The 22733-nt window shown below is 46.3% G+C and overlaps 1 protein-coding gene across 1 annotated transcript in view; it reads left to right on the top strand.

The window, feature by feature from the left end:
• Positions 1-22733, top strand: part of GDPD5 (glycerophosphodiester phosphodiesterase domain containing 5) — an 82908-nt gene that overhangs the window by 54892 nt on the left and 5283 nt on the right. The window contains exons 8-13 of the mRNA XM_078390229.1: positions 3343-3425; positions 5173-5323; positions 7509-7727; positions 11372-11529; positions 13915-14062; positions 15972-16054. Of these exons, the coding sequence (XP_078246355.1) occupies positions 3343-3425; positions 5173-5323; positions 7509-7727; positions 11372-11529; positions 13915-14062; positions 15972-16054 (842 nt within the window). The remainder of the gene's footprint in view (positions 1-3342; positions 3426-5172; positions 5324-7508; positions 7728-11371; positions 11530-13914; positions 14063-15971; positions 16055-22733) is intronic.

Genomic DNA, 22733 nt, shown 5'->3' with positions numbered 1-22733 from the left:
TAGGCTTGGTTTTCAAACTTTTTACTGACCTGGTCACCCTCCTCTGGGCAGGTTTGACCTTCTCAGGATCCATCTTAAACTGCAGTGAAGGAAGAAACAGACGACCGGAGACGTTTCTCTCTCTCTCTCTCTCTCTCTTTTTTTTGGACAATAACTTTTAAAAGAGGAAATTTCCTCCCCTAGTTCCCAGGCTTCTGGGAACTGCAGTCCAAGAAAACCTAGGTGAACCACTCCTCTAGATGTTGTGGGACCATCTTCACTGACTATCTGCTGGAAATGGCCGCCTCCTGATACGTGACGGGACAGAATCTGTCTCCCCACGGATGGGTTTGCAGAAGCATGGGTCTTCTGCAGCAAAGCCATCAATGGATATTATCTTTTGCTTTGGGCTTTTGTTGTGTTGGACTTCCTCCTTTCAATGGGTCCTGGATTGGGGAAGCCAAGGATAGCACCGAGTCCCCCCTCTCCCCAAGATGTTCTGGCTATTTCAACCCAGTCAAGCCTTTCTGCAGTATCGCACTCATGGATGCGATTCCCTGAGGCGAAGTCAGTGGTTCTGTCAGAAGAGTTTTGCAGGGATCCGGTGGTGCTCCTCAGCAAGCCTCAAGGCTCAGAGAAGACCCCCTCCCTTCCCACTCCGATCTGTAATAGGAATGGATTGTCTCCGGTCTTCCTTTTAAACAATGCAAATCCTTTCCTTCCGGAAATGAGGCTTTTAAGAACTCATTTAGTCCAGAGGACACACTCTCCAGGTTTCAAAAGCCTTCTAATCCTCTCCTGCTTTGTTCCGTCTTGTGTAGAAGCCGCTTCCTTTTCACCGGTGAAGAATGGGTATTTGCTACTTGCTGTGGCAGCTGCACAGCTAGAGAAAGGCACGTAAGGGCATCTCTTTGCAACCTTTCCTGAGTCATGGGTTGGTGCTTTTCAAAACTTGGCAGAACTATTTTAGCCATTTAATCCCACTCTTCTCTGTTGCAACAAATCTTTTGAGGTGGAGGAGAGTGACCCGGATTGTTTTTGAGAAACACACTCTCCCCTCTGCTGGAGGAAAAGCTGGCAGGCTTGCTTTTGGGGGTTTGGAGAATTCTCGAAGGCTTTCACGGACAGGATCTGATGGTGGTTGTAGGTTTTTTTGGGCTGCTTTTTGAGTACAGAGTTCTAGCTCCTGGCCTCTGAAGATGCCGGCCACAGAGACTGGCGAAACGTTTGGAAGAAAAATCTTCGGAACATGGCCCAACAGCCCGGAAAACATACAGCAACCAGCTCAGGCGAGCTTTTCCAAACTGGGTACCTTCCAGATGTGCTGAACCTACATGTCCCAATCTAGGCGGCCAAAATGGATGGTCCAAAGCTGTCCTAGGCTGTGTATCGCTTAGTCTGTACAAATGTTTTGTCTGAGGACGTTACACAGATATATATTTGTATGTATGTATGCGTACAGTATATGTGGTGCTGGAGGAGACTCTTGAGAGTCCCCTGGACTGCAAGGAGAACAGACCTATCCGTTCTGAAGGAAATCAATCCTGAGTGCTCCCTGGAAGGACAGATCCTGAAGCTGAGGCTCCAATACTTTGTCCATCTCATGAGAAGAGAAGATTCCCTGGAAAAGACCCTGATGTTGGGAAAGTGTGAAGGCAAGAGAAGGGGACAACAGGGGATGAGATGTCTGGACAGGGTCATTGAAGTGACCAGAATGAATTTGACCCAACTCCGGGAGGCAGTGGAAGACAGGAGGGCCTGGTGTGCTCTGGTCCATGGGGTCACGAAGAGTCGGACACGACTAAACAACTAAACAACAACAATGTGTATATGTATAGGTAGACAGAGAATATTTTCTAATTCTAAGGGCCTAAATTTCCTTGAATGTCCAACTAGAGTAGACCCATTGAATCGATGAGATTTACATAATTGTTGTTTCACCTTTCAGCAGCTGATTCAGTGGGGGTCGTCTGGTTGGGGGCCATCATTAAGATTTAACTTAGGACTAGACCACACGTGATGTCGTCCAAAAATATCTTAACGCCCACGTTTGGCTCTTCCTGCTTTGGGGTTTGCTTCCTGTCGGCTGCTTCGTTCCTTTCCTTTCTTTGAAATGTCTGTGTATTGGGACTTTGGTCCATGCATTGGAAGAAGCAGGATTCAGCCCTGGAAGTAAAACTGCGCTAGCCTTAAAGGAGTCACAAGACTCTGTGTTGCTACAGCATGACGTGGCTGCCATTTTGCAGGTGTGGGTTTTTGTTTTTGTTTTTTGCAAGGGGTGAGGTTTGCTTTGTTTGCAAAGTTTTGCATCCTGCTAGACTTTTCCATATAACCCCAGTTTGCCCCCCCACATGTTCTGGTGGGAGAACAGAAAGGCAGGTCTGTTGTTTCTTAGGGTTTGCAAGAAAACCCTGGGGTTCCCTGGAAGCAAATTAAAAAAAAAAACAGCTTCTGTCGAGCCAAAATGGAGAACTCTGCCGTTTGAAGAATCTTCAAACGGCAGAGCTGGAATGAGACCCTCTGGCTCGTGGAGTCCAGCCCCTCTCAAGGAGGCCCAGTGAGGAATTCGAACTCCCAACCGCAGCCGGAGACCTCAGCCATTGAGCTGTCTCGCAATTCCACAACCCCCTTATCCTTCTCCATGGGCTATTTTGCAAAAGCAGGTGTCCTATCTGGGTAGGCACACCCATCAATCCAGGTAGCATGATATTTATCCCCTATTCGCTGCCACAGGGTCCCTCTCCTTGTTTCCCCATTGGTTAGGTACTCCAAGGTGTACAGCCTATCCGGTGCACCTAAACCAATCACAGGAAGTCCCGCCTTTGTTTACATCTCCCACTCCTCTCTTCACCTAGACCCCAGACTCTTATTTATTTCTATCCTTATTTGATGTATGTTCCCTTTTCCTAACCTCCCTGTGGTCATTGTAACTGACCCCTTAAGTTCCTTCCTTCTTACTTTGGCCGACTCGCTCAATCTTCTGGTCAGTACAATCGGCTACATCCTTTATTGTCCTTTCATCTTAGAATTTCTCACAACTTCTTTAAATTCCTTTTGTTGGCTAAATAATTAACAAAGAGGATGTACTGATGTTTTTACCATGACCATTATTTACTCAACCGTCCTGCCCTTACAGGGACTTGCAAAAACAGCACCGATTCCTCTGTTTCTCTCAGGTGTAAATGTCTGTGGGGCTGGATCCGTGCTTCTGCTAAGTCAGAATGCCTCCGTTCCTCTGTTTGAGGCCATTTCTAAACATCTCTGGGGTTTGAATGACAGCTCTGTCGCCTGTTTGACGTCCCAGTTTGGCAGCCGGCTTGTCTGAATAAATAACTGTGTTTGTTTTCTACGTTTCTTCTCCAGCTGGCACCAGAAAACACTCTGATGTCCTTCCAGAAGGCAGTGGAGCAGGGAGTCTATGGTGTCCAGGCAGATGTTGTGATAAGGCAAGCTTCTGTCTCTGGCCCTCTGCGTACTTCTTGACTGTTTGCCAGTTTTTTTTTCCAAAGTTTCAAGCCCCTGGCCACAGTCTGGGCTCTAAGCTGGTCCGTTTGTCCCATTTCTCAAGATGGTGCTTCTGAGAAGCAGATTGGATACCATGTTTTTCCATGTATAAGATTATACTTTTGTCTAAAATCTTTAGACTAAAAATTGCGGGTCGTCTTATATACGGAAGTAAGCTGAGGAGAGAACAAAAACAAGTGGAGGGGAAAGCAGGGATCAAAGCGATCCTGCAGCGCTTTGATCCCTTTCCCCCTGCACTTGCTGAGCCCCACTTGGATTTCTTAATTTTGGATTAGAAAAGTGGGGGTGTTTTATACATGGAAAAATATGGTAATTGGTCGGCTTGATGTCTTTTTACTGGTGGACAAAGAGTGTGCAAGCTTCTGAGCTATGCAGGGCTCTTCGCTAGGCTGAAAAAATGAGCATTTTGGTCTTGGGAGTCAAGGGTGATTCTGCTGATTCAAAGCAAACTGTTTAAACAAGCTCCTTTGCTTCTCTTCCGCTCGCACTAGTGCAGTGAGTTGGTGGGTTCTGTCTTAAGCCAGCTCTTGTCTGATAACTACAGACTGTACTAACTGAAGATCAAATGGTTGCAGACTTGAGAGCTTTCACTCCATTACTGTATATAAATCTTGAAGTTGCCATAGATCCCAAGACCGCTGCGTTGAATGTTCTGTTACCTAGAAAGACACAGGGCTCCAAAACGACATGGGTGTGTTGTTATTCGCTCCTCTTTCTCCTTAATATGTACAAATTGAAAAGCTCAGCATTCGTCGTATGGGCTGAAATCCTGTTGCATAGCTCCACATGCTCAACAGAGATCACAACATTGGCTGCTTATTAAAAGCTTTGATTTTGGGATGTGTCAAGCTTTGTCACACTGTGAGTTGTATGCATCCCAAAATTGCCTTTGATCAGCAGCAGTTTGCCACTGATGATAACATCATCCCCATTGCACATGCGGAGCTGCGCAACAGGATTTCAACCATGATTTGCTTCTGCATCCATGTTCCACGTCACAGATGTTTCATTTTTCTCAATGATTTACAGCCGGTATTCCCAGCTGTCCTTTTAAACTGGTGTTGTCTTTTGCTGTGTCAGCCAGCCTGCTTATTTGTCTGTCTGTCTAAAATATCTTCAGTGCAGCTTGTATTTTCCCCCCAAACCTAGTTCCACAGTGTTTTGAATACCATTACAGCTGCCTTTAATCTGAAAATCCTGTTTAGTGAAGTTCAAGGGAAAATCCCCACAGGCCAATGCTTGCTTTGTTGGTGATTTGGTTTCCTCTGCTCCATTTCTGTGGCCCATTTTTAGTTCAGGGCCCTGAAAACGCTGTCTTTGTGTGCTGATGCTCTTGGTCCATTCCCAAGCATGGTGTATTGAGCAGGACTGGGGCAGATTTTTCTCTGCCTGAGCCTTGGAGAGGAAATGCAGGTTCACCTGAGTTGTATGGAAAGATGGACACAACCAGCGTCTTGCTCCTTTTTCCTTACAGATGTTCACAAAATGCAAATAGATTCGTGCGAAAATGCACATGAATTTTTGTGCAGACTAAAACTTTGCATATGGATGCAAAACATGTATTTCTTCCTGCTCCTGAGTCAGCCCAGTGTGCCAGGAGTGGGAAGGGTGTCCTCTCTTTATCAGGTGTTGTCTCCCACGTTAAAGGCTTCTCCCTCACACCCACAGTTACGATGGTGTGCCTTTTCTGATGCATGACAAGAACCTGCGGAGAACGACCAACGTGGAGGAAAAGTTTCCGGAGCTGGCCTACGAGCATTCTTCCATGTTCAACTGGACAGATTTGGAGAGACTGAACGCTGGCGAATGGTTCCTCAAGGTATACACGTGAACATCGGGTTGTTGATGGAGTGGAAGGGTCGTCTACTTTACTGGCCGCCAGTACGACAATGGAATCCATGACCTCGGGAGGTGGCGAAGGCTCCAACGCTGGAGGCCTTCAAGAGATGATAGTCAACCCTCTGTCAGACCTGCTTGGACTTTGACTCTTGCCTTGAGCAGGGGGTTGGACTTGATGGCCTTACAGGCCCCTTCCAACTCAATTATTCTACAATTCTTTGATAGCATTACTGAGCCAAGTAATTCTATGGGGAAAGACAGTATTGGTAGGCAAAATGGAAAGCTGTAGGAAAAGAGGAAAACAACATGAGATGGGTTGACACAGTAAAGGAAGCCACAGCCTTGAAATCTGCAAGACCTGAGCAGAGCTGTGAATGACAAGATCTCTTAGGAATCATAAATTCATAGGTCACCATCAGTCAGAAAAACTTAGCAGTACATCACAGCACCAGCTGTCACTGTTAGAAATTCTGCATTTAGCTTTTCTCTCAATCTACTGCCTGTATCCCATTTCAACCCTAAGTTTCATATATACAGTGGTGCCTCACTTAATGATTGTCTTGCTTAACGAGGAAATCGCTTGACGATTAGGTTTTTGCGATCGCAAAAGCGATCACAAAACAATAATTTAAATGGGAAAAATCCGCTTCACGATGATTGGTTCCCTGCCTCGGGAACCAATTTCCACATTACGACAATCTAAAAACAGCTGATCGTCGGATTTCAAAATGGCCGCCAGGTGTACAAAATGGCTCCCCGCTGTTTTTGGAGCCATTTTTCACTATACAGGCACCCGAAAATGGTCGCCCCATGGAGGATCTTCCCTGAACGGTGCGTTTTCAGTCCATTGGAACACATTGAACAGGTTTCAGTGCATTTCAGTGGGCTTTTTTATTTCACTTTACGATGTTTTCGCTCTACAGCGATTTTCCTGGAACGAATTAACATCATCAAGCGAGGCACCGCTGTATATTTGGACTGCCAAATCATCGCTCCATTCATCTGAAGAAATGAGTGGTGCGTTCACAGGCGCTCCTGCTAGAATACCTCGGTTAGTCCTAAAGGTGCCACATAATTCTTTGCTATGTTCCATAGCCCAGGGGTGGCATTGGGAAGAGATGATGGAGGTTTTACCCACCCTCTGGAAGGTGGAAGCTGGAGATAGATGGGTAAACACAACCAGATAAGAGAACTATCGTCCCTTTTGTTCAGAGTCCGTCCCCTTTGCTCATAACACGACAGTGTTGGCAGCTGGAGACCGGAGATGCTATGCAGGACACCGAGTCAGAGAGGGGATTAATGCGTCTCTCCGAGTCCACCTGCTGTGTCAGATAAGGGACAGGTCTTCGCCCCTTCCCTCCTCCTGCAAAGCACATCAAGGCCCGGCAGAATAGAGTCAGCCGCGTGGAGTGACAAGGAGGCGCAACCCCAGATCGTGGGGAGAACCTGAAATATTCATGCATTAAAGCAGAGAACAGATGGTGGAACCAGGCCAGTGATTCAGCTCCCATCTTCTCAGACAAGCACTTCTGAAGCGGCTTAGATTCTGTGCTTTTGGCAAACGGGGGAAACCCGCCTTTGCTAGATAATGACAGCAGCCAGACAGGGCCGTGTGTTTTCATTTGAAAAATCAAGTTGCCAGTCCTTCAGATTGGAAAGGGAAGGGAGGTTTTGCCAAGAGAAAGATTGCTGGCACACTCTCTCTCTCTCTCTCTCTCTCGTGTGTGTGTGTGTGTGTGTGTGTGTGTGTGTGTGTGTGTGTGTGTGTGTGTGTGTGTGTGTGTGTGTGTGTTGGCTTTTATGGTTTGTGTGCACATCCTCCCTTTCCACATGGTTCAAGCAATCACACACTTCAACAGATCTGTAAGGATCTGTATCTTTAAAAAAAGGAGAAGCTCAAAGAACAGAAGAGAAAAAAAAACACCTATGGATTTGGGGGTCAAGAAGCTCTGGGCTGAAGTGAATTTCCCTTTGCATTGGTAAAAGAATGCAGATCAAGCTGCCCCACACCTGTCGTATCGGGACTGAGGTGGCCTCTTGACTTCTCAGTGCATTAGAGAACCTCCCTTCTAAAGGCAGGTTACTCGAAAAACCATGTTTTTGACTTAGAATTCTGATCTCGACTCCCACTGTTATCTGTCTCTTCCCTGGCGATCTTTTTGCAGAATGACCCCTTTTGGACGGCAGAGTCCCTCTCCAGCTCTGATTTCATGGAAGCCGCCAACCAGTCTATCTGTAAACTGGCAGATATGCTGGAGATCATCAGAGGCAACACCACCGTTCTTCTGAACCTCCAGGATTTGCCTACGGATCACCCCTACTACGGAGTATCCATCAACATCACCCTGGAGACGGTCCTCGAATCGGGCATCCCTCAGGAGGCTGTGAGTTCTGCGTGGCTTTTGTAGGTAGATGCCGAACCATGTTGTGGGCTTTTTTTTTTCATCAATTAAAGCCTTACCGTTCTGCAGCAGGCCTTCCTCCAGATGTTCTCGGATTACCGCTCCTCTCTCGGTGTGCTAGACGGGGTTTCTTGTAGTCCAAGAACATCTGGAGACCCAAGGCTGGGAATCACCGCTCTGGAGTGATTAAGACACATGACAAAGCTTTTGGTGGTTTTGCTCTTTCCAGGGGTCACCAAGGAATGCTGGTTGGTTGGTGGGGTGGAGAAGATCTTCCCTTAGAAACCACCCCAGATCTCATAGGCTACCCTGTGATCTGATTTTTATTTCTCCCTGTATTTGCCCGCTGATGCGCTGGGATCATGTACGTAGCTGGTCATAAGGGGGTGGAAGTTTGGTGTCTTTTAGAAGGAATTTGGCAAGGGCTGACGGGAAGACGGTAAATCCAACACCACTTCTTCTAAAGACGCCCGTCGTTGTCTTTGCCTGCTCTGTGAGGCAAACCAATCAGGGAGCCCATTAAAAACGGTGGTGGCAATCAAAGCATCATATAATCAGTCAGAACCGGGCACATGGCAACATCACTGACTGGGAATTTATCGTTTTGCACTGCTTTGGTGATTGAATGGGGAAGGCGGGGGAGGGAAAGCGTCGGGCAAGCTTAACGACTGATTGTCTGAGTGGAGAATTTCAGTGAAGTGTGTTGTACGGCTTTGAATGTGTTTTAGGGTTGCTTCTCTTTATTTTCTTTTAAATGCTATAGTATTTATTTGATCCTTTTTTTAGTATGTGTATACTTACTGTTTTTAGATTTAAATATTGTCTTCATGGTATAAGATGCTTTGTGTCCTTCTTGAGGAGAAAAGTGGGGTAAACATATTTTAAATAAGTAAATAAAAATAATATAAACAAGGTTCAGCCTTTTGTCAGAGGAAAAAGGACCAGTGCTGGGGTTCCCAACGGTGAATCCTTAACTGTTCCAGGACTGAAATTCCCAGAAGCCCCAGCCCCTATGGACTGTGGTGGAAGGATTCTGGAAGTTGTCGTTCAAGAAAATCTGGGTTGGAAATAACGGGTCTGCTGTGTTCCCTCTTTCTATAGAAAATTCTTGTCTGCGCCTTCAGGCTTCGTTTGGGGGAAAAGAAGGGTGTTTCTGAGCATCACATGGGGTTTTACACTCATTTCGACTCTGCAGTCATTCATATACAGTGGCACCTCGCTTGACGATGTTAATTTGTTCCAGCGAAATCGCTGTAGAGCGAAACATCGTCAAAGAAATTTTTAAAAACCCATTTAAATGCATTAAAACCCGTTTAAATGCATTCCAATGGGCTGAATACCTGCTCGTCCAGCGAAGATCCTCCATACGGCGGCAATTTTCGGTGCCTGTAAAGCGAGGAATCTCCTAGAAAATAGTGGGGGGCATTTTGAAAGCTGGCAGGCATTTTGAAACCCGACAACCAGCTGTTTGCTGATCGTCGTAAAGCGATAAATCGGTTTCCAAAACAGGGAACCGATCAACGTGAAGTGAAATTCCCCCATTTAAAAGCGATCGCAAAAACATCGACGTAATGCGGATTCGTCGTAGAGCGGGGTAATCATCCAGCGGGGCATGACTGTATAAACATAAATGCGCCCTGATAAGGGTCAGTTAAGCGTGGGATTTCCGATCTTGATCTTTGTAATCTAGAACCGGGGTTCCCGATCTTGGATGCCCAAATGTTCTTGGGTTACCGCTCCCAGAAATCCCGGCCGGCACATCGAGTGGTGAAGACTTCTGAGAGTTTGAGTCCAAGAACATCTGGGGACTCAAGGTTGGGCCCCACTAGGCCATGGGGCAGAATCATAGAATAATGGAGTCGGAAGGACTCTATAAGGCCATCCAGTCCATCAAATCTCCTGCTCGGGGCAGGAATCCAAATCCAAGCAGATCTGACGGACGGTTCCCCAATTTTCCCTTGAATCACCTCCATCACTAGAGTCCTCACCTCCTCCCGAGGTCATGGCTTCCATCATCATACTGCTCTAACCATTAAGAAGTTTCCCCCCGATTTTCAGCCTAAATCCAGGCATGGCGTGTGCCCCGGGAATTAAGCAGATAGCCTTCTTCTCCAGCCATGGAGCTGGTTGAATCCAGGTGGGCAGAATGCAAGCCTGTCGATCATCTTAGCCAGCTCCCATCCGTTCCTGGAAGTGATTTGAGCCTCTCTAATTAGGAGCATGAGTTTCGTTTACACTAGGGCTGGTGTTAAACCTGCAGTGTAATCCAACGTATGGGGCAATTAACTAAGAGAAGACGCTCCTTATTTAGTTTCCATCTGCTTTTCCTAATGACTGATGCTGGCACTCAGATTTCAATTAGCCACGCCGCTGATCCTACAGGCATGAATTCGTGAAAGCTGCCACAATCTGTCGATGCTTCTTTTTTCACTCCCTTACTTTCCCAGTCCCTTTTCTAAGCCACGTGTGTGCTTGTTTCCAGCTTAGTTTGATGCAGGGGAGCTAAGCGGCCATTCACGCCCTCTTTCTCTCTCTCTCTGTTCTTTCCTTCTTCCTTAACCTGCATTTGTACTGTGAGTGAGCCATCAACAGCCTGTCTTGTTCCCAACTTCGCTGCTCAGCTCTTGCAAACTCAAGCCTGTGGTTTCCTTTAGCGGGTCTGTCCATCTCGTGTTTGATCTTCCTCTTCTCCTGCTGCTTTCCGTCTTTCTCAGCATTGTTGACTCTCCCAGAGACAGTAATAGACACAATAGAAGAAGGTTCAATAAAACCGATGGTGTCAAAATTGGAGCTAGGAAGTTTTGACTGCAGATGAAGCCAGGGTCCTTCTAAACATCCAGCCTGGGTGTTTTGTTGTGTTTTTGACTCACTATCTCTCCTTCCACCTTTCTGTCTCTCCCACCCACACTTTCCTTCACTCCCTCTTGCTCGGAGGTCAGGATCAACCCCCCAAGCTAAGCCCATTCACATCCCCTCCTTTTCCGAATGGGAGATTTCGGGCCTGGTAAGAAATAAAGATAAATAAAAGATTCGCCCGCTGGAATCAAAGTGACCGACTTTGCTGATATCACACCTTGGAAACTATAATTTCAGTATCTTTTTGGGAGGGCAATAAAGGATAAAGCAGGTTAAATAATTCTAAATGATTGTGAATACATGTAAAGTAAAAGTATTCTGGATTTCTTCAGCTGAACGGCAGCTTTAAAAACATGCTGCAGTCCCTCCATCGTGTGGCAGACAAAATGCTTTAGAAACACTTTAGAATTTGATGAATCACGAGGAAGCCTATCAGGGCGAAAACAAAACCAATAAAGTAAAAGCATAAAATAAAGAAGACAAAAACGTTGTGGCACCTCAAAGACTAATGGCTATATTTTAATGCAAGCTTTCGTAGTAGACAAGTCCACTTCCTCAGGCCTGAGAAGGCAGTGATAGAAAAGCTGGCCTGTGAAACATTAGAAGATGGCATAATATTAGGAACTGATCCAGTGAAGGATGAATGAAAGAAAATGGGGTGGCCCAGAATAGCATTGCATATACAAGACTATTTGGGCATGCTTGTCTCCCACCCCACCCCACCCACATTTATCATCGCATTGATTAAGGTTGGTTTGATGTCACTCCAGGTCATGTGGCTGCCCGACTCCCAGCGGCATTGGGTTCAAAAAATCGCCCCCGGCTTCCAACAGACCTCCAGCGTCAAAGGAGATGCTCGCCAGCTGAGGGACGGAGGCTTCCGGAAACTCAACCTGCGGTACACCAAGGTCAACGGCGACGATATAAGGTTCCACTCTCGGCTTTTCCTGTTTTGCACGAGACTTTCCCCCCCTTAGCAGCTTCTGAGGAGAGAAAAATAAGCTTTCCTGTCACCACGTGAGCCTCCAAAAGGATACCGAGAAGGCTGGAGGCTTCTCTATTTTGTTTTTTTTAAATGGCAACAGCCAACCTTTGAAAAAGAAGAGTGTCCCCGCATCTAGAAATCTAGCATCATCAGGAGGAGCTGTTCTCCCTGATCTGCTAGCTTTCTATGACCATGGGGTATGTGTGGTGTTTTTTTTTAATTTGAAGGAGGAAGTTCATCAGCTGCTTAGAGTTGGGGTGTCAACGCAGGAACGTTTCAGGTTCAGCAATATTCGTTGTTTTCTCAACTTCGCCTCTCAGAATCAAGGAACCAAATATATTATTGACCCATTTGTCATGAAGGACAGGCAACACGTTATTGGCAGGCTGTAAGTCAAAGAGCAGGCATTGACTTCCCTTTTTTTTTAACTCAAGTGTCTGAAATCTCATGGCTTAGTGGAGTTAAGTCACAACTGGAGCAGACCCATTGAATCCAATGGGAATTGGGTGAGTCAGCTCCTCCAGGGGCCATTGATTCAAATGGGCCTTCTCTAGTTAAGACTCACAGGGTTTCCATCACTATATTGCAGGTTCGACAACAGAAAAAAAGGGGCCTTAAAGCGCCGTCTTATTCCTGTTTTTGCTTAGGAAGAAGTCCTGCCGAGTGACATGCAGGGGATGAGGCGTTGAGTTTAATAGAACTCTAAAACTGCAGAAGGAGGATGTTGGCCATCGCTGGGGTCATGGTCAGCTTTGAAGTGCAGGCGCGCGCTCATTATGATAGAGCAGGCGCGCATGTACGACAGAGCTTTTATGTAAAAATTGGCCGGGCAGGAACGGTTTCAGCTGGCAGCTCTTATCTCCTCCTCAGCCTCCGCTGTTTCCATGGAGCTGAGATGAAGTCCAAGGTCTCCATTTATTTCAGAAATTACTTTTGTGCCCATTAATAATGCTTAATCAATCTGTCTTGTCTTCAGTTAACAGCTTTAATGGATGCTGTGGTGGACACTTAGAGGTGGTGGTGTTTTTCTCTCTCTTCCCCCCCCCCCCCCCTTTCGTTGCTTTGTTTCGTTGATCAGGGAATAGCCCAAAATAATTTTGCACACTGTTTTGAAGCAGCTGCCAGAAGCTTGCAGTTTTTAGAGTCGCTGTTTCTGATTGCTTCCTTCCGTGAAGTGTCTGTGCCAGCTTTATCGGGGACAATCCTCCGGGTGGCTTCCAGGACACGTGACGGGTCTTGGAAATGACCCATTTGATGCGACGTGCCGATGTCACGATTCTTGCTTTTGCAAAACTGTCATTTTTGCTGAGGACTAGTCGGCTGAGATCTATCTCAAGAATTCGTGGAAGCGAATATTTTTGAGTGTTCATTTTTTTTTAAATAAATGCCTTTCTCCTGTTTAATGGAAAAGGAACCTTTTTAAACCAAATGTGATAGCTCGGTGAGTTAGATACCTGGCTGTAAAGCTGGAGGTTTGGAGTTCGATTCTCCACTGTGTCTCCTGGGAGAAGAGCCAGCCTGGGTGGCCTTGGGCCCGCTGTACAGTCCCACAGCGCCCCTAGAGGAAGGAAAGGGTAAAGCACTTCTGAGTCTTCTCTACCTGGAAAAGGTTGCCATGAGTCAGAATTGACTTGATGGGACATGATTATTATTATGAAATAATACCCTAAAATATGAGCATCCTAGCCCTAGGCCAAATTACTTACAAGCCGGTCCTAGGGCAGAATTTTTTCCCTTAATTATGTGACTTTCCTATGGAGCCTTTGTGTTCAGATGAAGTCTGCCGACACTTGGCATCAGCTAGAGCTGAGAAATCACGTGTTGCCATTAGCCCACAACCTATAATTAAACCCTTTCTTTAATAAGGAAGGGAAAGTTACATAAGTTTGCAAGTTGTAATTTAGTAGGGGAGTAATCTCTCTCTTGCTATCTTATGACTAGAGAGTTTACGTTCTCTGTCTCATTGTGGTTGATGTGTGTGGTGGTCTCACTGAAAGGTAACCATCTGGAAAAGAAGTAACCGTCTGGTTCAGGATCTGTGCTACATCCTTTCTTCCAGACACTTCAGCAACACACGAGGGGATGGGTGCCAGAGGCCTGTAGCGCTTGAATCGGTGTGGTTTCTTAAGCAACAAGAAGTAACTATTTCAGTTACTTTTCAGAAACTGGAGAACACAAGGAATTACTTTTCATAAAATTCTTGGGAAATCCTTTACTTTTTTCCCGCTTGCCTGCTGTCATAGTGACTAACTACTTTTAAAGAGTAACTTTCCAAGCCCAGGATCTCACCTCACTTCTTCTGATCTTTCCTCTCTTCGCGCCCGACAGGGAATACACAGCAGCCAACTTGAGCGTTAACCTCTACGTGGTGAACGAACCGTGGCTTTACTCCATCCTGTGGTGCAGCGGAGCCCAGTCGGTCACCTCGGACAACGTGAACGTCCTCAACAGCATGTCTTCCCCCTCCTGGCTGATGGTATGTGACCTTTTTCCTTCTCTTTCTCCAGATTTCCTGCAGAATCACCTCTTGTGTGGCCTTCCCGACAGCTTGGCCAAACAGGTTTCGGTAGAGAGGAGTTCTTCCCTGGCTAAAACCCATCCATTAAGGGAGCAAACACGGACCCATCCAAGTCTTGCATTATATGATGACTTCGAAAAATGTAGGTTAGAGATGGGCGCGAACCGATTCGTCCCAGTTCGTCAAGGTGCTGCTGCTCCCCTCTCACTGCCTCCTCTGTCTCAATCATCCATCCCCTCGCCAGGCCCAGCATCCTAGCTTCCTGCACCTCCTCAACTGATCTTGCGATCCTGGCAGCAGGCTTCTCTGCCCCGCCCCCTTGGCTGATCGCCCACTCAGACGAAAGGGCGGGACAGGGAAGTCTGCTCTGGCTCATGACTGAGAGATTAGCCGAGGAGGTGGGAAAAGCAAGCATGCAGGGCCTGGTGAGGGGCTAATTGCCTGAGGAGGCAGGGGAGGGGGAGCAGCACCACCTTGTGCTGCCGTCTTTACGAACCGGGACGAACTGGTTCGTGCCCATCTCTAGTGTAGAGACAGGGATGCTGAATATTTACATGCTTCCGACAGAGCTTGAACCACGATTTAAAAATCAAATCCGTCCGACTTCTAAATGGATCATGCCAAGGGTGTAACTTCTCACCTACTTTTATGGTTGTTTTAAATGGGCAGAACTTGTTTTTTTTTTTTTTTTTTAAGGTTACAGCATTTTCAAAAACTTGATCACCAATCGAATTTTTATTAAAGTGGAGCAAATGCCAGGGGAGTTGCCCATGTTTAGCAGTTGTTTTCTGAAACCTGTATGCTCATCTCCTCTGGTGTGGAAGCGTGTATTGAGCAGGACAGATAAGCTATTAGGTTGACCGCTGCAGCTGTTACTGTGATATTTACCGATTTAGCCTATTTAGTAGATCAGAGCGCCATCTAGTGGCTGTGAAATGGTTTCCTCTTAAGCTGTGTTTGGACTCCCAGTCTTGTGTTTGTTCTGTAGACTGAAAAAGTGAAAACTGTAATTAATCACGGGAAGAGGAGGGTTTTAATTAGTAAGACTGGTTCCTGATGATGACCCATTAGAGGACATTGATCTGCTCCTCCCTCAAAATTTACTCCTTGGCGAGAAGTGGTTTCTCTGCAGAAACCAGAGTTTTCATGTTTAGCAAATTGCATAAATTAGGGGATTTATTGACAAACTTTTCCAATTCATTTCCAGGTGCAAAATGTGTTCCAAAAGGTGGAGGCAAGCAAGGAGAAAAGATGGGGCCTTAGTGCTCCATTGAAAATCTAGCCTCTGCCCATCTTTACCCACGCACTTAGAGAAGGATTAAAAAAAAACTTTAATTTTTGTATTAACCCAACAGTGTATGATTAACAATTATTGTGTGCCCTCAAGTCAGTTCTGATTTATAAGCAACCCTTTCTGGGGTTTTCTAGATAGAGAACACACAGAAGTGGTTTACTATTCCCTTCTTCTGGGACGGTGCAGCTGGCCCAAGGCCACCCAGGCTGGCTCTACTCGCAGGACGCCCGCTGGGGAATTGAACTCCTAACTTCTGGCTCCACAGCCAGAGACCTAACTCACTGAGCTATCCAGCCAGCTAACGCTACATTTGGTGCAGCTAAAATGCTTATACTGGTGAACAGGCACATCATGAGAAGACAAGACTCAGAAGGAAAAGACAGTCAGGGTAGGAAACATTGCAGGCAGTTGGAAAAGAGGAAGACTGATCATGAGATGGTTTGACTCTGTAAAGGAAGCCCCAACCTTGAGTTTGCAAGACCTGAGCTGTTCTGATCCATACAGTCTCCAACATTTGGAAGTGACGTGACATAACACATGAGTAATTCTTGTTTTCTTTTTCCTCTCTCCCAGACTCCAGATGAATACTATCTGATTTGGATAATGGCTGATCTTATTTCCTTTATCATCATTGGCGTGGTTTTTATATTCCAGAAGTAAGTCGCTTTGGTTGATGGTTTTCTAATTCTAATTCATCCGCCCATCCTCTGTCGATATTCCTGAGGGATGCAGGATCTTCTGAATAAACCTTTAACATGGGGGTTGGGGCTGGTACTTATACCCTTAGGGGAGCAATAGGGCTGCCCCACCTTCATGATTCCATCTTACATGGCGCTGGTACCGTAAATGCAAGCAGATTTCCTAGCCAGGATGGGAAGAACCACAATTAAAGTAAAGAGAATATGTTTGTTTATTTCCAGTTTATTTAAGGAGCTCTGCGTTATGTCTTATCTTCCTTCTATTTAGCTCAAGGGTAGTTAAGTTAGTTAGTTAGCTAGCTCAAGGGTATATGCCCCTCCTTCTTCCCCTACTTAGCTTGAGGGCCACCGCCCTGTTACGAAAGGTCAGGCTGCAGAATAAAGAGACACAATCCAGTAAACTTCACAGCTCAAAGGGGAGCAAACTGAAATCTCCCACGTGCCACTCCCAGGCCACTAACTACTGTGCCACGCCATTTCTCTGTTCCTCTGTCCCTTTCTACGTGACCCAGGATCCTTATGTTAGCAGAGGGGCATGAAGGACAGACCCCTCCCTGGCAGGACAGATGTGTCCTGTTATCCCCGGGCAAAAGAACTAAAGATAGGAAGAATATTCGCACCTCCACACCTCAGTTTACGAGAGAGTACCAACTGGTTTTTTAACTTGCAGGTCATCAGGGTCAGTTTTTAAATTCATGTGAGTTGCATAAGGAAATCCTTTCGTACCCGCTTCTGAGCAAAATTTAGACGGGCGATTTTAGGGCAAAAGGCTTTCAATCAGGGCTGGGCCAGTCATGACCTCCAGATTTTATTTTATTTATTTATTTTTTACTAAGCTGGCTAGGAGCTTAGTCGGTCAGAAAATTTCCGGAGGGCCGTAGTTGCCCACCCCTCAACCTAAGCAGCAGGAGCTTGCCCTTCAGCGTAGATGGTTGGGTTAGGGGGGGACAAAAACATGGACCCCTCTTTGCCTCACTGATTTCTCTTATTGCTCTGACGTTTGTTGCATGTCCCTCTTCTTCCTCTCTCTCTCTCTCTCTTTCTTTCTCTCTTCTTCTCTGCTGCTGCATTTCGGCATCTTTACAGCTATCACATAATCAGGTAATTTCTAGTGCCTCCTTCCTCATCCCACTTTTTTGTCTTTGCTTTATTTTTATTTTATTTTCCTTCCTTTTTTAAAACACTGCTGCAGCTTTTATATATATATATATTTCCAAGCAAAGTTTACATCTGAAGTGGTCAATAAATAATAGGATCAGAGCAGGCTTGGAGAGGGAAGATCCTTCCATATTCTCCCTAGCGCTTTGGAATTGAAGTGGCTACCACAGAATCCCTGTATCCGTGGGGGATTGATTCCAAGCCTACCCACGGATGCTGAAAAACGTGGATAATAGCAAATGCTATTGAGTAGTGAACATTGCACACAGCATGGTCTCTGGCGCCCTCTAGTGGCCAGTTCCTTTAACTTCATCATTAAAAACATAGATATGTTTTGGATTTTTCTTATAATATTTTTAAATATTTTCAGACCATGGAATCAGCAGATACTGATTCTGTGGATAAGGGGGCCCTGCTGTATTTGCATTGGGAAGAAATGAGATTCTGAAGCTTGAAAGGGTTACCTCTTTTTTTTTCTTTTTTTTTGACTACAGGGTTTAGAAATCTGGGGGCTTTGAGTGCTGCAATCCAAAGAAGTAACTTTTTCAAGCTGTGGGATTTCCTTCCAATGCATTGTTCAGGTTTCATCATAGGTTGATAGTAATAGCTTAATGTATTGGGATTTTAAACATTTGTGTTTTTTAGCCATTGCATGCCGCCTTCAGTCCATTCCCTGGGATAAAGGCAGGGCATAAATAAAGTAAATAAAACAAGCAAGTGTGCAGATAAATAAATGAAACAAAGAAAGTATCTTTTCTGTAGCTACTCTGATCCTATTTATATTTGCTCACCAGCAGATGCCATTACCCAGTTAGAAATCTCCATATTAGATGAAAATCCTCATTTAATATTGCCTCCAATTTGGCCCCAGAATGAAACAGATCCCTCTAGCGTGTTATGAGAATCAGCGTGAGCTCGTGTCTTCTGCTCCAGCCCCATAAATGGCCTGTTTCGCACCTGCTCCCCAGCCTCCTTTCAGTCGCTGTCGGATGGGGCTGCATCGCCCGTAAAGAGGTTTTTCTCTGCTGTGGCTTTTAAGCAGAGCTTGGAAATGTACACTTTCTGGATTGTGACACCCAGAGTTTCCTGTGGAAGCTGGATTCTAGAGGTTGTAATCAATTCAAAAATACCACTTTTCCAAGGTTGTAGGTTTTTCGGGCTGTTTGGCCATGTTCCGGATTTTCTTCCTAACATTTTGCCAGTCTCTGTGGCCGGCATCTTCAGAAGACAGGAGTCTGTCTGTGCTCTGGTGCAGTTGTGGGATAGCTGAATCCAGAACGCTCAATGATCCTACAAACCGCACCAGAACACAGAGTTCTGACTCCTGTCCTCTGAAGATGCCCATGGCCACAGAGAAACATTAGGAAGAACAACCTTCGGAACAGAGCCAAACAGCCCGAAAAACCTACAACCACCATCGGATCCCCGTCATGAAAGCCTTCGAGAATACAACTTTTCCAAGCTCTGCCTTTAAAGCAGTTACGTGAAACTCCCATACCTTGACTGACACTCCTTCGTCTGGCGCGGGAAGTCTTTCGGGACCATGAAGCTAAATCAGGACAAACCATCTGCTCAGCAGGCTCAGAATTCTGGAGTCTTCTTACTGGTCTTTATTGCTCTTTAGAGTCTCAAGCCGAGCCAAGGGGCTCTCCTGTGGTCGTCTTCCAGATCCCTTTGACGGGGGACACCATGGCCAGAACCTGCTTGAAGAACTCCATGCATGGAGTTTTGCACAAGTCCTTTGCACCCTCGAATGGGTTGCACGACTGGCCTCACAGCAGATCTTCTGTCGGAGTTCTGATGACCTGTGCGGGTTACCCTGCCGCGCATGGGTTTCTTTTCTGCAACAGGATTCTGGCACTGGATCCTTTTCACCCATCCCTAAATACAGTGGTGACTCACTTGACAACGTTAATTCGTTCCAGCGAAATCACTGTAGAGCGAAAACGTCATCAAACGAAATTTGAAAAACCCATTGAAACGCGTTGAAAAGCGTTCAATGTGTTCCAATGGGCTGAATACCTGCTCGTCCAGCGAAGATCTTCCATGGGGCAGCCATTTTCAGTGCCTGTAGTGCAAAAAATCAGTCCTAAAAACAGCGGGGGGGCCATTTTCTTCAGCCGGTGGCCATTTTGAAACCCAACGATCAGCTGTTTGCTGATCGTCGTAAAGCAAAAATTGTTTCCCAAAGCAGGGAACCGATCATCGCACAGCGGAAAAAAAAAACCCATTTAAACCATCATTTTGCAATCGCAAAAACATCAACGTTAAGCAGATTCATCGTTAAACGGGGTGATCGTCCAGTGGGGCACGACTGTACTCGCTGGCTGTTTCTTCAGGAGAATTTCGGCAGGATCTCAGCTGGATGGCCGGCTGGGGTGCATGCCCCAGCAGGGCCCTCTGTCACCAGCCCTACGCCAAGCAGGGTTTGAGCTAGAATATCTTTGATGCCCCTTCCGATGGTGTGATGCCAGCATATGCAGGGGGATTTCATTTTGTGATGGCATCTCAAAGAGATGGAATCTGCCACTTGCAGCCATTGTGGCCTGGGATGTTGTCCCTCATTTGGGGGATGTTGTCCCAATCAGAACCCCTCATTGGGTTCTGATTGGGTTCAGGATTCTGGAAAGAGTGCATTTGCCCATTTAGACACTGGTTGATCTTTTGCCATCAGAAAGCTTTCCAGCCGGGCAAGATGTTACAACAGCCGTTTAGACCAAAACGCTAAGCAGTGACTACAAATGTAGTCGTTGATACGATCCTTGCAGGAATGCCTTGGTGGTTAAACTGCAGCCAAACCTCTGCTCACGATCTGAGTTCGATCCATACAGCCTCGGGTAGCCGGCTCAGGGTCGGCTCAGCCTTCCATCCTTCTGAGGGTCGGTAAAATGAGCATCCATCTCACTGGGGCTGGGGGGCAATGTGTAGCCTGCGTAATTAAATTACGCGGAGAGTGCTTTAATTGTTGCGAGACAGTATAGAATTCAAAACACCAATAATACACCAGACGGCTTTAGCTGTGTGCAGAAGCTTCTGGGCTCAGTTAAAGGTTGTTTAAAAAAAAAAAAAGATTCTTTTTAGCCCAAGACTGGGAAGTCCCAGACAAACAACCCTGTGGTGGATAAACGCCTTTAAAAAATTAAAAGGAATGTTGTTAAGTGATTATAAACGACCAGTGGAGACCAGTATGTAGGGGGGGTGGCAAGTGAATCTGAAACGCAGGACGTTTCGAAAAGCTTCCCCCTTACATTTTATGAGCTTTGCCTTTTTCTGATGCAGGAGGGAGGGCCTCCTGTATCAGGAAAAACACAAACCGGAGGTGTCAGTCATGGCATGGGCTTTTACACGGTGTGCAAGCCCTGGGAAGCCCGAGCCAGCGGCTGCTTCCTAGCCTGTCATGTAAGTGTGCGTGTGAGACCTTTGCACCTTGGTGGGTTTGCCCTGCTTGGCCCCCTTTCCTCTCCGCATGGGAGTCGTTTTCCATGCCGGAAATGAATGAAGGTTGAAGCCTTTTCTCAGCCTGGATTTTCGCCTGATCATGGAAGGAAGGGCCAGGGTTCCAGCTGACACCATCCTCCTCCTCTCGCCTCATCCGAGCCGCTTCTGCGCACATCGGTGCTTTTCCAGCTCAGTGTATCGCGATCACCTTCTCTCTTTCCTACGCTTTTGTTTTTATATAAAGAGGAAATCTTTCTGGCTTTTCTGTGGCTGTTTTGGAGGTTTCCTACACTGAGGGGGTGGTTTAGTCTGCAAGTCACATGGCTGATCCCTGGCGATTGTGGTGGTGGGGTGTCCCCTGGGGTCTCACCCTATAGAATGTGGTCTCTGTGGGGGATTGGTTCTAAACCACCTGCCCCCAAAGGTACAGGTACAGGTATACAGCATAATCTCTGGTTTGCTCTAGAGGTCTATTTTGATAATACACCTTGGAAACATACATATTCTCAAGCAGCGGATAAGTGAAACCGCGGATATTGATCCCGCAGATAGGGCAGTCCTGCTGTACGGTGGTTAATGCACCGAGCTCTTTCTGCTAACTGTGGGAATCTAGTGTACTCAGTGGGCTTAAGCAGAGCAGGAAAGATTTGTGGCTTCCTGAATCTACGGATGAAGGAGACGGGGGGCCCGAACAGGCAGAACGAGTCGGGACCCGCCAAATTCTCTCCCATCGCAACTTATGATTCTGGGCTGCCATTAGGAGAGGGATTCTGTCCCCAGCGGCCATGCTGTGTTTAAATTTCTTCTCTTTGGGTTTGATTAGATGTCGAAACACACTACCCTCATGCTGAATTTAGACTTTCAGAAAGTTAGACAACCTGGATGCCACCCCACCCCACCCCGGCTAGTGGTTGTCCAAAAAAAAAAACACCCCAGTAACTATAGAAATCCCTGGTTTGTCTTCCATGGATAAAACAAGGAAGATGTTTTAAATTGCCATAAAGGGACGGTAGATAACTTGGGCCAAAACACATCATTTTTTAAAAAATATTTATTTGGTGCCTCTGAGTGTTTCGTCTTTGAAACTGTGTGCCTTTTGTTTGTTTGCATTGAGTCTTTTGTGGGGCAACCAGTCTGGGTTTCGGGAAAGTACCTTTGCTCCAGGGTATTGCATTCAGGGCGGTAACCCAAGAAACGCTGGATTCATTTATCCCGTGAGGTTTAGTCGATGTCATGGGAGAAGAAGCACACGATCTTACTGTGTGCAAGAAAAGGCAGGATGTGTCTCTGGAGGTCAACTCTCTGTAGAATTGAAAATGCTCTCGTACTGTTCGCGTTTCTTAAGAAGATGACTCTGACGAGAAAAAACAGGCAGGCGCTGGGGAAAGTGTGTGGCAGTAGGAAGTGAGGAAGACCAAACGTGAGATAGATAGACTCTGTAATGGAAGCCATGGACTCAAGCACGTGAGACCTAAACAGGTCTGTAAACGGTGGGACCTTTCGGAGGTCACTCGTCCATAGAGTTGGCGTAAGTCAGAAGTGACTTAGTGGCACAACCCAAAAAAAAATTACTGTCTTCATTTTTCTTTTCGTTTTCATCTGCTATTCTTCGCTGATCCGTTCTCCATGGGTAGCCTTTATACTAGAGGTTAGGTTGGAGAGTTGAGGGGGGGAGGTTTTGTCTGTGTATTGGTAGAAGATGCCAGCTGAAAACATGGCATGTGGCAACGTGACGATGGAAACCTTGAAGCCCAAAAGGGAAATGGAGGGAGAGGAAGGCTGTGATCCTACAATCCCAAATCTGACCGATGCCTAGTAAAGCCCAGGCAGGAAAATCGGGCACCAGCTGCAGTCTCGCGTACTTGCCGTCCTAGATAAAATTTAGCCAGTGCAGCACCTGCCCTAATCTGGTTTGGGTTAGGAATGAACTGAGGTGGTGTACAAGACTGTGTGATAACTCTCCCCACTATTTCAGTGAATGGGGAAGGCAAGAGAGGTTCTTTATTTTCATTAGAGTTGAAGCTGTCAGTCAGCACCTCCC

Source organism: Pogona vitticeps, chromosome 3, assembly GCF_051106095.1.
Source record: "Pogona vitticeps strain Pit_001003342236 chromosome 3, PviZW2.1, whole genome shotgun sequence".
In the NCBI taxonomy this organism is placed as follows: Eukaryota; Metazoa; Chordata; class Lepidosauria; order Squamata; family Agamidae; genus Pogona; species Pogona vitticeps.
This window is presented reverse-complemented; position numbering and strand designations above follow the sequence as displayed.